Source organism: Archocentrus centrarchus, chromosome 8, assembly GCF_007364275.1.
Source record: "Archocentrus centrarchus isolate MPI-CPG fArcCen1 chromosome 8, fArcCen1, whole genome shotgun sequence".
Classification (NCBI taxonomy): Eukaryota; Metazoa; Chordata; class Actinopteri; order Cichliformes; family Cichlidae; genus Archocentrus; species Archocentrus centrarchus.
The window spans coordinates 22,453,126-22,470,210 of NC_044353.1; the positions used below are offsets into that span (position 1 = coordinate 22,453,126).

Sequence of the window (17,085 nt, forward strand, 5' to 3'; positions counted from 1 at the left end):
ACGTTGGTGGATGGAGCGGGACATGATGTCCCAGATGTGCTCAATCGGATTCAGGTCTGGGGAACAGGCGAGCCAGTCCATAGCTTCAATGCCTTCATCTTGCAGGAACTGCTGACACACTCCAGCCACATGAGGTCTAGCATTGTCCTGCATTAGGAGGAACCCAGGGCCAACCGCACCAGCATATGGTCTCACAAGGGGTCTGAGGATCTCATCTCGGTACCTAATGGCAGTCATGCTACTTCTGACGAGCACATGGAGGGCTGTGCGGCCCTCCAAAGAAATGCCACCCCACACCATTACTGACCCACTGCCAAACCGGTCATGCTGAAGGATGTTGCAGGCAGCAGATCGCTCTCCCCGGCGTCTCCAGACTCTGTCACGTCTGTCACATGTGCTCAGTGTGAACCTGCTTTCATCTGTGAAGAGCACAGGGCGCCAGTGGCGAATTTGCCAATCCTGGTGTTCTCTGGCAAATGCCAAGCGTCCTGCACGGTGTTGGGCTGTGAGCACAACCCCCATCTGTGGACGTCGGGCCCTCATACCATCCTCATGGAGTCAGTTTCTAACCGTTTGTGCAGACACATGCACATTTGTGGCCTGCTGGAGGTCATTTTGCAGGGCTCTGACAGTGCTCCTCTTGTTCCTCCTTGCACAAAGGCGGAGGTAGCAGTCCTGCTGCTGGGTTGTTGCCCTCCTACGGCCTCCTCCACGTCTCCTGGTGTACTGGCCTGTCTCCTGGTAGCACTACCAGCCTCTGGACACTATGCTGGCAAACACAGCAAACCTTCTTGCCACAGCTCACATTGATGTGCCATCCAGGATGAGCTGCACTACCTGAGCCACTTGTGTGGGCTGTAGAGTCTGTCTCATGCTACCACGAGTGTGAAAGCACCACCAACATTCAAAAGTGACCAAAACATCAGCCAGAAAGCATAGGTACTGAGAAGCAGAACCACTCCTTTATTGAGTGTGTCTTGCTAATTGCCAATAATTTCCATCTGTTGTCCATTCCATTTGCACAACAGCATATGAAATTGATTGTCAATCAGTGATGCTTCCTAAGTGGACAGTTTGATTTCACAGAAGTTTGATTTACTTGGAGTTATATTGTGTTGTTTAAGTGTTCCCTTTATTTTTTGAGCAGTGTATAAAAAAAATAATGTTCTAAGCTTTATTCCCTCATTTGTAAAGGAAATACACTTGGTATGATTTGTTAGATGCATCAGGCATATGTCCAAATATGGTCAAATATGGTCAATTATTTGTTTATGTGAACAGGGCGTAAGATCAAATATGGTGCCCAGATTTTTCATTCACTCATTTCACTAAGTCCTTCACAAACAACACATATGCCATTACTTAGCACAACTATTCAACAGTAAATTGTGTGAGTTTTATCAACTTAGCATGGTTAGTTTTGATGTTTTGAAGATAAATGCACAGCCGAGCCCCGTAAGCGTCTTTTTTTTTTCATTTTCGTGAAAACACAAACTTTGGCGTGTTCCAGGTCTCTGCTGATTGGTTGAATGCTACAGTGAGGCGCTCAGTGATGTAGTGTGATCTTTGCTGATTGGCTGGATGAAAACCACATGCCTCTTAACCTGACTGTGATGCAGTACTGTCATCATTTAATGGTAACTTGCCCTATAAAGGGTTAAATGATCCTTGACTCAAAAAAAACCCAGCAGTGCTTCTGGATCGTGTTCACGTATGGCTTCTTCTTTGCATGATAGAGCTTAAACTTGTATTTGTCGATGGCACGGTGAACTGTGTTCACAGACAATTTCTGGAAGTGTTCCTGAGCCCATTCAATGATTTCCATGGCAGGATCATGCCTGTTTTTATGGTGTTGCCTAAAGGCTTGCAGATTTTGAGAGATTTTGAGAGACATTATCCTGAAATTTGTAGTCACAGTTTTTTTTTTTTTGCAGTTGATGAACCTCTGCCCATCTTTGCTTCTGAGAAACGTTGTCCCACTAAGATACTGTTTTTTAATATATCCAGTTAGTTACTGACCTGGTTCCAGTTAAACTAATTAGTTGCCAACTGTTCCTCCAGCACTTTCTTTTTTGGGACCACTTTCTCTTCCAGCCTTTTTTGCCCGGGTCCCAACATTTTTTTGAGAGAATTCAAAATTAGCTAATATTTTTCATGAAATAGTAAAATGTCTCAGTTTAAGCATTTGGTATGTTTTCTATGTTCTGTTGTGAAAAAAATATGGGTTTGTGGGATTTACAACTCATTACATTCTGTTTTTGCTTACGCTTTACAAAACATCCCAACCTTTTTTTCAGAACTGGGGTTGTACTTAAAAGTATATATGTTTATATGTTTATTTTTAATTTGATGCCAGCAACATATTTCAAAAAAGCTGGGACAGGATGCTATGAGATCAGGGCCAAAGAAAGAGTCTTGTTTTCAGTACACAGTTCTATGGATGCATCTGTGATGATTTGGGTGTGCATTACTGCAAACAGCATGGGTAACTTACTTACTTGTGAAGGGACCATTAATGCTAAACAATATCAATAAGTTTTGAAGCAACATACAGTATGCTGTGACCCAGGTTGTGATTTGTCCAGGAAATCCTTGCTTATTTGAGCATAACAATGCCAGACCACATTTGGCACATGCTGCGTCATAGTAAAAGAGTTAATGTGCTCAAATGGCCTGAAGTCCAATCACCAACTGAACACATTAGGAAGGAAAAAAACGTTCCTAATGAAAACTGTGACAAGGGAGGCCCCAAACTAAATCAGGCAAAGAATGCAAAAACATTTCACTACTACATCAATTAAACAGCTAAAATAAGAGGTCATGCAGCACAAAGGTAATCATGCCACAGCTTTTTTGAAACATTAAATTCAAAATGAGCATTTAGTTTGATGTGCATAACACTGACCAATTCCTGATAATCAACAAACTTTATAGTATCACTTTTTCTCTGGTGCCCTCTGGTGGCAGTGTGCTTGCATGCTGAATTTCGAGTTGCACTGCTGTGGTACTGCTTTGCATGCTATTTAAAACAATTCCTAGATTCATCTACAGTTTATTTATTGTCCTCTGAAATGTACTTATTCAGTGTGAAAGATGCTTTTACAGATGTATAAAATTATCCAGGATTTTGAAGCTCTCTGACTTAAAGGGTATGATTTGTGGAGAACCTATTGGTCAAAGACACGCTTCAGGGCACTCTCTGGAATCCATCTTCTAACCTTTTCTTTTCAGGGTCTTGGAGGTGGAGCATATTCTAGCTGTCAAGGGGCGAGCGGCAGAGACATCCTGGACACGCAAGGCTAACAGACAGCATTCGCATTCACATCGAAGGACAATTTAGAATCACCAATTAACCCAATCCCTCAAACCACATGTCTTCGGCCTGCGGGATGAAACCGGAGTACACGTAGAAAAGCCACAAAACACGGGAAGAACGTGCAAACTCCGTACAGAAAGAGCCCTGCCAGATGGTGGCTTTGAAACCAGGAAAGCAGCATCAACGGTGCCCCAAAAATATCACGAGCCAGCCAGGAGTCGAACCTAGAATCTTCTGATCCGTAGTCAGACGCGTTATCCATTGCGCCACTGGCCCGCTGCGAGAGGAATATAGTGCTACTCTGTCTGTATGTAAAGCGGCCAAAGCACACCAAAATCTGTTTGAAAAGATCAATGAGTTCTGACAGTCCTCCAGTCACCTGAACTCATCTCAGTCTCCTGAATATTAATGGAAGGACCATATTTGAAATATGGTCTAATAATACTAAAACTGCATGCTGTCATCAAAACCAGAGGTGCTAAGATAAGTGATTTCATTTTAGCTCAAATTGTTTAGTTTATGTTTTAATAAAACATTCTCAATTCATTGAAAAAAAAAAAAAAAAAAATATATATATATATATATATATATATATATATATATATATATATATATATATATATATATATATATATATAAGTAAAATAGCAGTATCTCCATGACTGTTGCACCTCAGACTTTTGCACCTCATATTAGTATTTCTCATTTTACAAAGTATTTCAGTCTTCCATTATGTACTGCTAATAACATTGATTTTGAAACTGACCATCTCACAGTACATTACCAGCTACTATAGCTGCATATAACATTATCCATCACAACATGGTTTTCAGCTGTAGCAAGTGTCCTTGTTAAAAATGAGTCTGCAATCTCCATGGCAATCAGCAAAGAAATCATTATGTGGGCTCTCAACTCAGTGTCCTTGGATTTTAAGAATAGTTTGATGGAGAGAAAAAAATGGCTTTGTAGCGTCGTGTGGCTTCTGCACTGAACTCACAAATTACTTGGTGCTGCATGCTCCAGTGATAAATCTTCTCTCTAAAACATCAGGATCTCTCTTCTCCAGAAATACAAGTTTGATTTATGTGAGTATCCAGTGGAAAAAGCTTTCTGACGCTGGTGGTTCTGCAGAAGAGTCATCAACAGGCTCTGTGATTCATTAAGCAAAGAGTAGCTCTGTTTCAAGCCTCAACACTCAGAGCAAGTCGTGAGCAATGCAGGAAATAAAGGGGCTTCCACTGTATGCAATCACACCTCAGGAATAATAAAATCCCAAATGCACAGATTTATGTCAGGCGGTGCAGGGATGTGTTGTCAAGTGGGATTTGTTATGAAAACACTGTGAAACTGTTAAATAACAGATATTAATACATATACGCCAAATGGCTAATGTCTCCATGACAGCATTTTCAGTAATAAACACAATTAAATCGCGCACGCACGTCACACCGTCAGTGTCCATGATATGGGCAATTATCTGTACTCTGTCTACCATCCATTTATCCATAATTAGACAGGAAACACCCGCAGGTCAGGTGCTAAAAATAGAAGAGTACAAGAACAGATCAAAGTGGGTTTTTTTCTTTGTGTTTGTTTCTTCCAGAACAAAGTATCCGGGAGCGCAATTTAAGATAGTTCGGATAACTTTAACTAATTCAGAAAGGCGCAATGCACCAAGTGAAATCTCAACTGTTTATTTCCAGACCTATCTACTATTTTTTTTTCTCCAAAGGAACATTTTTCACAAGCGGGGGCCGTGGGGGCTTCGTGCTTCTATAAAAGGAATGCATTTTGAATGAGTCTGCTGACGCAGAAACTGTGGGTGTATAAGAGCTTACACTCGCCTCTGTTGCGGTGGACACATGGGGAAGCAAATGGACTGGTGAGATTCTGATTGCCTCTCGGTGACTGGAGACTCTTGAAAGAACACAAGAGATGAACACAACTGAGAAGTTTTACCTTCCCGTTGATGGCATTCTCGAAATGTTGAACTCTCTCACCGGGCATCACCAATCAAGCATTGCGCACCCAGGTCTTCAGAGCACTTCACTCAGTCCAGTGCTCCAGCACCCCAAAGTCTCAAACATACCGAAGACAGGCATGGGGCTCGTCAAAACGGTTAAGGGGTGCTGGAGACAGCAGGATACGAGAATAGTTGCGAGTAGATCCTCGAGTTCTGGCAGTCGGCAAGTGTCAGCTGATCGACTCCCGAAAAGGTCCGTGGACCTGTTGGATTTGGGTTTGACCAAGCCCAGAAACTGCCATAGAATAGTTGTGCTTGGTGCGCCCAGAGTAGGTAAAACAAACATCCTTCAGCGGTTCTTGGGCAAAGACTTTGAGGAGAGCTATGAGCCCACAACCGAAGACTTCCACAGAAAGCTGTTCCACATAGGCGGGGAGGCATACCAGGTCGATCTTCTGGATGCAGCAAGTGAGAGGGACTTCCCTGCAAAACGCAGATTATCCATCCTTACAGGTCAGGAATCAGCGCTTTACTTTTATGTATTTATTTTTTAAGGCGTGGTCGAACACCTAATTTCAGACAACTGTTTTTTTTTTTCTTTTTTACGTCTTGAAGTTGAATGTTAATTAACCTAACATTAATAATCAAAGTGATGCTCTGTGTCTCTCCAGGTGACATTTTTCTGCTCGTCTTCAGTTTGGATGACATGGAATCTCTGAATGAAGCCTGTGAGCTCCTCGACGAGATCAAAGCTGCTAAGGCAAAGCTGCTGAAATTAAAACAGCCAGCAAGAGTGCCGGTTGTTGTATGCGGCAATAAAGCGGACTTGGACTCGGAGAGAGTGGTGAGACGCTCAGACGTGGGAAAAATCCTCGACGAGGATATCCCACTCTTCGAAACCTCTGCTAAAACCGGCACCGGGCTGGACGCGATGTTCAGAGCCCTTGCCTCTCTGGGTGGACTACCTCAAGAGACCAGTCCGTCGCGACATCAGGTCATACCCATCCTCACCTACCGGTCGCTGTACGTCGGCCAGCGAGGCAGGAGAGGGAGCCGTACGCGGTTACTCTCCGCGCCCTGTGCCGCCGTGGACCCTCTAGCGCGCCGCCCGAGCTTTAACAGCGACCTGCGGCTCGTGCTTGGATCAAGCACGAAACACAACAAACCCGAGAAGTGTCAGATTCAATGAATTGTGAGACTTCTCGACAAACAAATTGTAGTAGTATGCTGCAATATGGTTTACGTAAAGAGTTATACTCTGTTGCACCTGGCTGGACCAGTGCATTCTTATATTGTTTTTGTATATACCTGTATCCTATAATCCTCTAATAAAATTTGAATATTTCTAACTATACTGTGTGCTTTGTGTCCTTGCTTTCCATCATTGTTACTAACATTTAAGAAACTCTTCGCAGACTGACAGATACTGTTAGGTTACGCACATGAACGTAAGCAGTCAGTTCTCACAGAGTGATGATGTAAAACATCGCGGGATCGTGTGGGAGGGAGGTCAGCTGCATGAGAGGATGATTCAGACGCAGACCTTAAACGTCGTCCAATATCTACTGTCAGACTGGAGAGATTTTGCACGTTTTAGAGCGCCCACGGCTTTGTGAATGGCTTCGAGTACCGAGGTGCTACAATAACTGTTCCTCAGCACCGGTGGTGTACGCACTTGTGTGTCACCATGGTAAGTTGGAGGAAACAATGAGTGATAGCGCGTGATTTATTAAAGAGGGGAAGGTGGGCGAAAGGAGAGAGACGGAGTGAAATCAGCACCATGGAGAGAGCCCACTCAGCTTTTAATATCGCTGACAAGAAGTTCAGAATATTTGACAGGGGGCACAGTCACTACTTACCATTTAGATTTTGAAATTTATTAAAATATTCGGGGTATCAGTATGCAGTGGGTGCTGCGTAATGATAAACATGTTTTAACTAAAATAAAAATAAAAGCTAAAGTTTGGGGGGGGCAAATTATTTTGGATAATGAACTAAAAATTAAATTTAAATATAGAGGAAATATCCTTACTTTTTATGTATTTGTTAATTTGGTAAAATGTATTATCCCAACTTGCCTGATGAGACTTTGATGGACATGTTTGATAATTTGGATGTCTACAAGACTGGGAGTCAGTTGCTAAGAAAAACTTATTTATACTGATTTTCTTAAATCTTACCTCTGGCATGTGCACTAAATACAATAATACTTAAACACACAAAAACTAACAAGATACAGAACTACAAATAAACATTTTCAAACAATTAAATCTAAACTGGAAAAAGAAAACCCACTGTGGAAACTAAAACTGCTCTGAATAACAAACTAAAAGTCAAAATGAAAATACAAAACTACTGAATCATAAAGGTCTTCATTTCCAGACCTAGTTTATGACAAATAAAAAAAATGTCTTGGAATTACTCCTTTTAATGAGATTAGCTTCTCAAGATAAGATTCATTCCTTTAAAATGGAATAACTTTTTATTTTCATAAAGGTGAGTTTAATTGTATGCATGACTTAAATGTGTGTTTTCTCTGTAATAAGTACCACATTTCATAGATCTTTATAAGGAAAGTCCCAAGAAAATGATTAGGAAATTACAAATGTACAAAATTAATTTATTTTCCAAGAGAGCTGAGCTATACATATCTGGATAGCCCTTTCCTGGCCAGGAAATTAATATTCATCCAGATGGTATTATTTCCAAGCATGTGATAAGACATGCAACACCTGCAGTCATAAAGTCTAAGAATGAAATGAATGCTTACTGGGAGGCTTTAATTGGTTTAATGTAATTTTTTTTTCAACCTCAAAAACTGTGGTATTAAAATGCATCCAGTGGATATTTTTACAGCAGCAGATATTCACCACAGACATTTGCTGAAATGACTCTGACATCAAAACAATTTCCTGTTCATTGGCAGAGTTATAATTATGTTTAAATGACAATATCGGCAGCAATTAAAGGTTTAGTGCAAAGTGCTTCCGTTCTAGTAATAACAGCATCTAGAGATTTAAATCAGGCTCTCATTCAAACCAGTGCAGGAGGCAACACAGAGATAATACAATATACTCAATCACTGCTGGACTGCAGCAATTTGAGATGGGCAACACTGAGGTTGAGGTTTGCAATGGCATGAAAAATGATAAACAACATTCACTAAGAAATTTAAATGGTGTAGCACTCAAAAGTGTGAATGTCTGTATGATATCCTGCTCAAACACAGAACCGAAGTTTTTATATGTCAGCCACAAGCTTCTCTGCTCCGGAAACATTACTGTCGTTGAAGGTCGGTGGTGTTCCTTGATTGTCCACCAGCAGCAGAGACAGAGCTGTCCACTTGTGGCTTTTGAGAAATTTGTCTTTCCAGCTCCACCAGCAGAGCTGGAAGGATGCTGTCTAGTAAGGCCAGTCCATCCCAAGAGCACCTCAGACCCCTGATAAGGAGGGAAGACAAAAATGAGAGGAAATTAAAATTAAAATGTAGCGTTTCAGTCAATTGATGGATAAGCACACTGACAGAAAATTTATCAGTGCTTTAGCAGTCAAATTATGTTAAATATTGTTGGTTGGGTAGAAACGATTTAACCTTCAAGCTCCTCAAATGCAGAGATAATGCTTGTTTTGTCATTTTAAATACATTTATTTGGATAAAAATTAAAGGTAAAATTAAAGTCATAAGTCACCTGTCATCGAGAATCAGCTGTCCGCTCTGTAGCAACTCTTGGACCCTGACAGATGCGCCAAAAACTTCAAAGAGGCCGCTTTGTGGGCTAAACAACTTCCAGTGCTGTTAACATAATATATTTTTTAAATCTCTACATATTGAACTGCAGTGACAGAAAATACAATGAAGGGCTTATTTTGTGTGTTTTACCTCATGATTAATGCCCTCGGTCATTCTCATTCCCATCACCAACACCTCCTCCAATCTGTCAAGCAAAAATCTTTCATAACTTGCAATGATTACACATTATCAAGGACAGGACAGAGAAAGTAAACACGCTGAATACGAGTCTGATAATAGCATCTCACAAGGACAGAATGTTTGAGAGAACAAGCACATGTACCGCGGCCTCAGCACTCGGTGTGTTAAATTACACTATGAACTGGCTGAGACTTAATTGTTACATTTCACATGCACAGAGCGTTTGTGGGCATCTGTCTCTGCCTGTAAGTGCAACAGCATACAGTTCAAGATGGCTGAGCGGAAGCCGCCTCCGTGTCCCGTGTCCCCTCTGCTGCACTTCGCGAATCCACACGTCAGGCTCCAGAGTCTGGGTCCGGGCCTCCCGAACAACACCTCCCTCCCCCAGAAGAACAAACCGCCCGTGTGCTCCTGTAACGAAGGTAAAAAACCCCCACAAAAACACATTTAAAAATAAAAAGTACTTTCTGCATGAGTACACCAGGAAATGATTTACTGCTTTGGATCTAAATATTACCTGGGCCAACACCGATGTATTGGTTTCCTTTCCAGTAGCTCATATTGTGATGACTCACTGAACTCTACATAACACAAAAGAAATATATTTTATGAGGGTTTATGAGGGAGTATGGTGAAACTCAGAAATCTGCCGTATTATGGAGTTTGGATGAAGACCGAAACTTAAACACAAAGCAGAAAAAGCTTAAAAATAGGACTCGATAGACTCTGCTGAAGGGGGAGTAGAAAGCTCTGTTTTTAGATAGAACTGCATATTTACAGTGGGGGAACAAATAATATGATTCCCTGCTGAGAGAACGAAATGAACAATCTCTCATTTTTACGATCATTTCATTTTAATGGAGAGAGACATAATATCAAGCACAAATCCATAAAAAGCACAATAAACAAAAGTTATAAACTGATTTGCATGTCACTGAGTGAAGTATTTGATCTGCAAGCAAAATATGACCTAGTACTTGGTGGAGAAACCCTTCTTTGCAACCACAGCAGTAAGATGTTGTAGTTGGTCACCGGGTTTGCACACATCTCAGGAGGGACTGTGGCCCACTTCTCTTTACAGAAAGTGCTGCAGCTCGGCAACTCTTGAGTTTCAGCTCCCTGCACAGATTGAGGTCTGAAGCCCTGCTAAGCCACTGCTTCTCCTTCATCTGCTCATTTGTTGCCTTGGTAATGTGTTTTGGGTCATTGTCATGTTGAAAGACCCATCCATGACTCATCTTCAGGTTGGAATGGAAGAAATAGATTCGGTGGACAGATGTGCTTTCTACACATAACGGGTTGAGGTCAGAAGTATCTGTAATTGAGCGATTAATTAATTGAAATCTGTGTGCCACATGGGCACACAGCCAATCTGTGGGAGCCAGAATTCTGCCTGCGTTGTAGGCGATCAAATATTTATTTCACTCAGTGGCACGCAAATCAATTTGTAACGTTAATGGAATATAAAAGTACAAGAATGTTCCTGTTGAATCAGATGATCGGTAATTTATTTTTTTTTACGCTGAGGACTTACATGTCTTGCAAAATTCGACACCTCATATTGCTGAAAGCCATGCTGGTGCAGTGTCTTCCTGGCACACTGGTACATCTCTGCTGTCACATCCTCAGCGGGCAGCGCCACTGCACCGCTTTGAACTTGTTTAAACAGCTGAGTGCCTCGCTCCAGGGTCAGCTGGTACAAAGACACGTGGTCATCACACACCCTCAGCAGCTCAGACAACTCTTTTTCCCAGGAGTCAACGGTTTGTTCGGGACGCCCGAACATGACATCCAACGACACCCTACCAGGGCACAGCCTCCTGGCCTCTTCAATAGTCTGCAAAGCCTCATGAGACGTGTGGTCTCGTCCCAGAATTTTCAAGTCGTCATCCTGCAGTGACTGAAGGATTGAAAGTTTGGTGAGGCTCACTCCATAATATGAAAGAAATTCCAACCTGTCCCCTCAAAATCAGATGATTAATAAATTGTTCAGAGTTAAATTTTGGAAATGACATAAGAGGTTCTTTTGAAATACTTGAGGTGCAAATTTGCAACCAATCACTATGTAGCTCAAGACTATAGACTATATTTTTGTGATGAATTTCCTATTAATTACACTCACCTGAACTCCAATGGAGAATCGGTTCACCCCAGCACGGCAGTAGGCCTCTAACTTGGACTTTCCCACGGGAGTGGGGTTGACCTCGAGTGTGACTTCAGCCTCATCTGAGAGACTGACCTGCCTGGAAACAGTCTCGAGGATCGCAGCAAAGGTGGAGGGGTGGGCCAGGCTTGGAGTCCCACCACCAAAAAACACTGAGGTGATGCTACAAATGAAAGTTTGATCTCAGCTGCAGGTTGTAGTAACTGACTGTAAGGTTTAATAAATGCACATACCAGGATACTTGACTAAGCCGCAGCAATGTCTCAGTCTCCCTCTGAAGGCACTTAGTCATGATGTGGTCATTGTTCTCTTTGGATATGTACTTATTGAAATTGCAGTAGGAGCATCTCCTGAGACAGTAAGGCCACTGGAGGAGGAAGAACAGCCCACTTACAGTTAAATCAGATGAGTCAATATGCAGTTACAGGGAGTATATGTGTGACCAGAACAAATCCAGCTCACATGCACATAAAGAGACGCCTGCTGCGTGATTTGCGGAGCCGCTGCCCATTCAGACACATCTTCGGTTCCTTCTCCGCCAGAGAGGCAGCGCGGTCGTGGAGACAGGACACGACTGGCAGCAATAAATGTGCGTCTCATCATTTTGGAGACAACCTTTATCTCTCCGGCGGTAGCTCAAACTGTCTGAGCTGAACGGGAGGTTACCCCAATATCCGGCTTCATCACTGATACAGAAACGGTATACACTTTTAGGGCAACAAAGTAGCTACAAATTAGCGTAAAACCACTTTATGTTTACACTGTTTGAAGGTGCCGTCAAGCCGCTCCAACCGGAAATAAATGGATCGATTTCCTGTTTTCTTATGAGCCAGTTTGTCCACATCGGGGCGCTGTTTTACTACAGCAAGAAGCACCCGACCAAGAAGGTTTTTAATTCTTACATACTGTTCATATTTCATGCTTTCACAGAATAATTCCCCAATATTAAGTGCTTACACTGATTTTTGAACTACAGATCTATTCAGATTGTATAAATAGTCTGTCTGACTGACATAAATGAATGGATGTTAAATCTTTAATGTTTCAGAGAGCAGGGAGGTTTTTTCCCTCCTTTTAGGATTTTCAACACTCATTTTTGTTGAAAAAAAAATCTATTTTCACACAATATCGTGTCCTGTTTTACCAAAGGCATGAAAACATTAGACATATGATGTTTTAAATATGTCCTATTGAAAGTGAAAGAACTGGAAAGAACTTTCTGGAACTGCTGAGATTTATTATATAACCATGTATGATATTTACAACCATTAAACACTGTCCTCACTGCTATATCATAAAAATCTTTATAAATACCGTAATTATCAATATTAATTAAAACTTAGAACACAAAACCTTTGTATTGCAAACTAGTCTGTGTTTGCTTTTAGCTATTTTGTCTGTCTCAGAGTCTTCTGTTTGGGTCCTTCCTGCCTGCCCCTGACACTGTTTTTAAATTTTTTAATTTTACTTCAATGATCAGCAGGTGCCTGTCTGTGCTGGAAGCTGGGCACAGAAAGTCCTCAAGACAGTATCAAAGTTGAACTGTCCCATGAAGTACAAATAGACATTGCATGTACAGTTTCATGATTTCCTAAAACCACTGTTTTCCTTCGTTTAACCCACACTGGCGGGTCAAATCCATCAGCATAGATGCATGTCAGATTTGACCCAGAATGGCCTCTGTGTCCAAACATTTGCAGCATCTGTACAGTATAAAATGTAAAAATATTTAAATTTTTGTGTAATTTAGGTCACTTTAGGAATTCTGTATTTAACTTTAAAACAATGGGCTTTAAATTTAAAGTGACAGCCTATTTATTGTTGATAGGATATAAACTGATCAGCCATAAATTAGCCCATCAACATTATTAATACGCTCACTGGCTATTTTATTAGGTGAACTGTTCATTAACACAAATGTCTAATAATCAGCCAATCACATGGCTGCAACTCTGTTCCAGACTTCCCTCTGCCCAGCCACCTCCACCAGCTCATCCAGGGGGATCCCAAGGCATTCCCAGGTCAGCCGAGAGATATAATCTCTCTAGCGTGTCCTGGGTCTGCCCTGGGGCCTCCTCCTGGTGGGACATGCCTGGAACACCTCACCCAAGAGGCGCCCAGGAGGCATCAGATCCAGACGTCGGCCAGCTGTGGGCTGGACTTCAGCTGGCCGACGTTTGGCTGGATGCGGCAACTTTAGGTGGCTGCATCTGTATACAATCGCTCTATCACCTGAATCCTGTTGCTCCTATGTGAGAAGGTGATGCATTGACTTATGGTATGTTGCAAATTTCATTAGGGCTGCAACTATTGATTATTTTAGTAATCGGGTATTTATTCCATCAATTACCCAAGTAACTGGATAAGAAATATTTTTTTCGTATTAACAGTTCATCTGCATATTTTAACTTCCGTACTGCAGTTTTCCCTGTGTGAAACGAACAGAGTGGATGGAGCAGCTACAAAGTTCTCTTTTCTTCACTTACTGATCAGGTGGTTGATGAAGGACCTCCAGCTGTTTCCCAGTAAAGGTTTAATGGAGGTTACAGGGGGGAAAAGCTTCCTTTGGATGCTAGAAAAACATTTCCTTTCACTCATCTGCGCTCACCCTCTCCGCCTCTTTGCACTTGTGCAGACAGACTGCACGTAAATCAGCTGACTGCTGTTGTTGCGTCATCAGCGTTTATGTTGAAAAACTGGGGGGGCTGCATGAGCGCAATCTTGTAATGCTTTATATTCACAAGCATTCTCCTAAATACGTTTCTACTGCAGGTCTATATTTAGTCACTAATCAGGGATTAAAGTATCAAAACTGTTTTGACGGGGAAGGGGTCCTTCCGGTACCGGACAATCACCAGTGCTAATAGCTGCGCTCGCTAGCAAACTGGGAGCTGACATAGAGAAAAAAATAACAGCTGAAATTCTCAGCACGGCGAGCACAGAGAGCGGTGGAGGCGTGGAAAAAAGTGGCAGTGATGATCCAGATCAGACTGATACTGAATATCGGATCGGCGCATCCCTACTCTGGATGGCATTACTTTGGCCTCCAGTAACACTGTGAGAAATCTTGGAGTCATTTTTGACCAGGATTTGTCCTTCAATGCACACATTAAACAAATATGTAGGACCGCTTTTTTGCATTTGCGCAATATTTCTAAAATTAGAAACATCCATGAGCTTTTCAGCAGTGATGCTGAAAAGCTCATTCATGCATTTATTACTTCTAGGGTGGACTATTGTAATTCATTATTATCAGGCTGTCCTAAAAGCTCCCTGAAAAGCCTTCAGCTGATCCAAAATGCTGCAGCTAGAGTACTGACAGGGACTAGAAAGAGAGAGCAGATTTCTCCCATATTGGCTTCTCTTCATTGGCTCCCTGTTAAATCTAGAATAGAATTTTAAAATCCTCCTCCTCACCTACAAGGTCTTGAATAATCAGGCCCCATCTTATCTCAAAGACCTCATAGTCTCGTATCACCCCAACAGAGCACTTCTCTCTCAGACTGCTGGCTTACTTGTGGTTCCTAGGATACTTAAGAGTAGAATGGGAGGCAGAGCCTTCAGCTTTCAGGCCCCTCTTCTATGGAACCAGCTCCCAGCTTGGATTCAGGAGACAGACACCCTCTCTATTTTTAAGATTAGGCTTAAAACTTTCCTTTATGATCAAGCTTATAGTTAGGGCTGGATCAGGTGACCCTGAACCCTCCCTTAGTTATGCTGCTATAGGTCTAGGCTGCTGGGGGGTTCCCATAATGCACTGTTTCTTTTCATTCACCTTATTTACTCTGTTTATACCCCACTCTGCATTTAATCATTAATTGTTATTAATCTCTGGTTCTCTTCCACAGCATGTCTTTTCTCTCCCCTCAGCAGATGACCCCCCCTCCCTGAGCCTGGTTCTGCTGGAGGTTTCTTCCTGTTAAAAGGGAGTTTTTCCTTCCCAGTCACCAAGTTCAATTCAATCTACTCATCCAAGAGCTGTTTAAGATTAGAGAATTTAAAATGATTACTTTTAGATATTTTGAGATTCATCCCATGTTTTGTTTTTTGTTTTCTTGTGTTCTTTTTGTTCCACTTTAGCTCACATAGAAGGTGTGTCAAATTTTAATTTAAGGACATTAATTAGCATTTTGAATTTCCTGATGAGTTTGAGACCAAAATGCAAAAGTTAACTTTACAATTGGATGAAAAATGAGACAGCTGACACTGAGCTTGTATAAAAACACAAACACTTACAATGAAGAAGCAGCTTACACACACACACTCACTCATAGACAGACAGAAGCTCAAATTAGGTTTTTGCTTGATCTGACATTTAACTCTAGGTGCATTAAATCAGGTTCACTTTTGGTGGATTGAATCCACTTAGTTAGTAAATTAGTGGTAAATGAAAATTGTAAGCTCATTTTTCTCAGGCTGATTAATAAAATAAAAGATTTATAACTAAAAGCCATTGAATAAATAGATCTTTAGAATATTTATGGGCATTTTGATGTCCTGTCTTAGTTTATGCAAATTTCATTATTGACCCACAGACCTGCAGTTCATGGTATTTTGTTTAATTGACAGGGAAAAATTGGAACTTTCCTCACTGGACTTTTTCCACAGGTACCTGAGATCATACCTGAGACATTATGCACCTTTAACAGGAAACTAACCAAGATGACGGCCAGATGTGAACAGCTAGTGTCTAAAGAGGTGCAGGGATGCGTCTCAGGGACGAGTGCTAATTACTGTGGTTTGAACATCCATGGCTTTGGTGAATATGAGCAGGCTATGCTGAAGGCTGAAAGAAGGCTGCATATATAACTATTACCTGTGTATTGATCAGTGATCATTTCTTTATGTTTGCAGTAAGATTTTCATCATAGAACTGGATTTGATCCTGAAGGGATGCAATCCACATTTTTTAATGAATTTGAGGAAAATTATTAGATAGTGACTGTTTCATGTTACTGTTTGTCAAGTGGGCCAATTTATATGCAGAATTTACTTTGGACTGATTAAATTTAAATGCTAATCCACTTCACTGAACAACATTGATACATGAAAGACTAATGCTTGTTTTCTTTTTGTTTTTTCAGGCCGTAAGAAAGTATAGAAAGCAGGTACATCCATTATAAATATGTCATTATTAAACCCTGTCTAATTCTTTGCTAAATTTACAGTTACAATAGTATAAGATTAGTTTTCACAAATCCTCTTCTGGCTCTTAACATCAGTGCAGTCCTGGCTGACCGACCCAGGTCAGGCTGCTGAAGTTGAGGTCAGAAATGTCTGACCTCAAAAGGGGGATTGAAGGAAGAAGTGTACATAAGCTGCACACTAGACATACCATAAATAAAACAATTTAAATAGAAATATAGCATCAAGTGGCATATTGCAGAATTAATCTTCACAACAAGGTGAAAGTGTTGAAATAACACTGCACAGCAGACAGAAATAAGACTGCATAGGAGAGAAACAACTAAATCACATGCCAATGATTTACTGGAGAAGAATGTGTGTTTTGGTCTGATGTTTTGTGTCTACAGGACCCAGATGAACCCACAGTGAAGGGCACAGAAGGAGGAACTGATAATCATGCTACATGCTTGCATATTTCAATAACTGTGTCTAAGTCTGTATAAAAGCTGAACTAAGATAGAGAGCAATGTCAGACTGTGTGAAGCTGCACTGACTGCATCAGGCAGCTCTGACAATTCTGAACC

General features: G+C 41.3%; 2 protein-coding genes and 1 non-coding gene across 4 annotated transcripts; 1 reads left to right on the forward strand and 2 right to left on the reverse strand.

The window, feature by feature from the left end:
• Positions 1 to 3,519: 3,519 nt before the first annotated feature.
• Positions 3,520 to 3,592, reverse strand: trnar-acg (transfer RNA arginine (anticodon ACG)). The gene has a single exon. It is a non-coding gene; the product is annotated as a tRNA-Arg (tRNA).
• A 1,563-nt stretch (positions 3,593 to 5,155) lies between these two features.
• rasd2a (RASD family member 2a) lies at positions 5,156 to 6,468 on the forward strand. Its single transcript, XM_030736751.1, has 2 exons — positions 5,156 to 5,792; positions 5,951 to 6,468. Exons 1-2 carry the CDS (start codon positions 5,252 to 5,254, stop codon positions 6,466 to 6,468), a joined length of 1,059 nt encoding a protein of 352 aa, XP_030592611.1. The 5' UTR covers positions 5,156 to 5,251.
• A 1,551-nt stretch (positions 6,469 to 8,019) lies between these two features.
• Positions 8,020 to 14,000, reverse strand: rsad1 (radical S-adenosyl methionine domain containing 1). 2 transcript variants are annotated; one of them, XM_030736697.1, is made up of 10 exons: positions 13,861 to 14,000; positions 11,837 to 12,060; positions 11,608 to 11,741; positions 11,333 to 11,537; positions 10,745 to 11,110; positions 9,728 to 9,791; positions 9,474 to 9,621; positions 9,160 to 9,214; positions 8,969 to 9,072; positions 8,020 to 8,719 (listed from the first exon to the last, which is right to left on the reverse strand). In XM_030736697.1, exons 2-10 carry the CDS (start codon positions 11,975 to 11,977, stop codon positions 8,557 to 8,559), a joined length of 1,380 nt encoding a protein of 459 aa, XP_030592557.1. In that variant the 5' UTR covers positions 11,978 to 12,060; positions 13,861 to 14,000; the 3' UTR covers positions 8,020 to 8,556. The 2 variants fall into 2 exon arrangements, with proteins under 2 accessions (XP_030592557.1, XP_030592556.1); XM_030736696.1 differs by lacking the exon at positions 13,861 to 14,000 and having other exon boundaries at positions 11,837 to 12,160.
• Between the last annotated feature and the right edge of the window lie 3,085 nt (positions 14,001 to 17,085).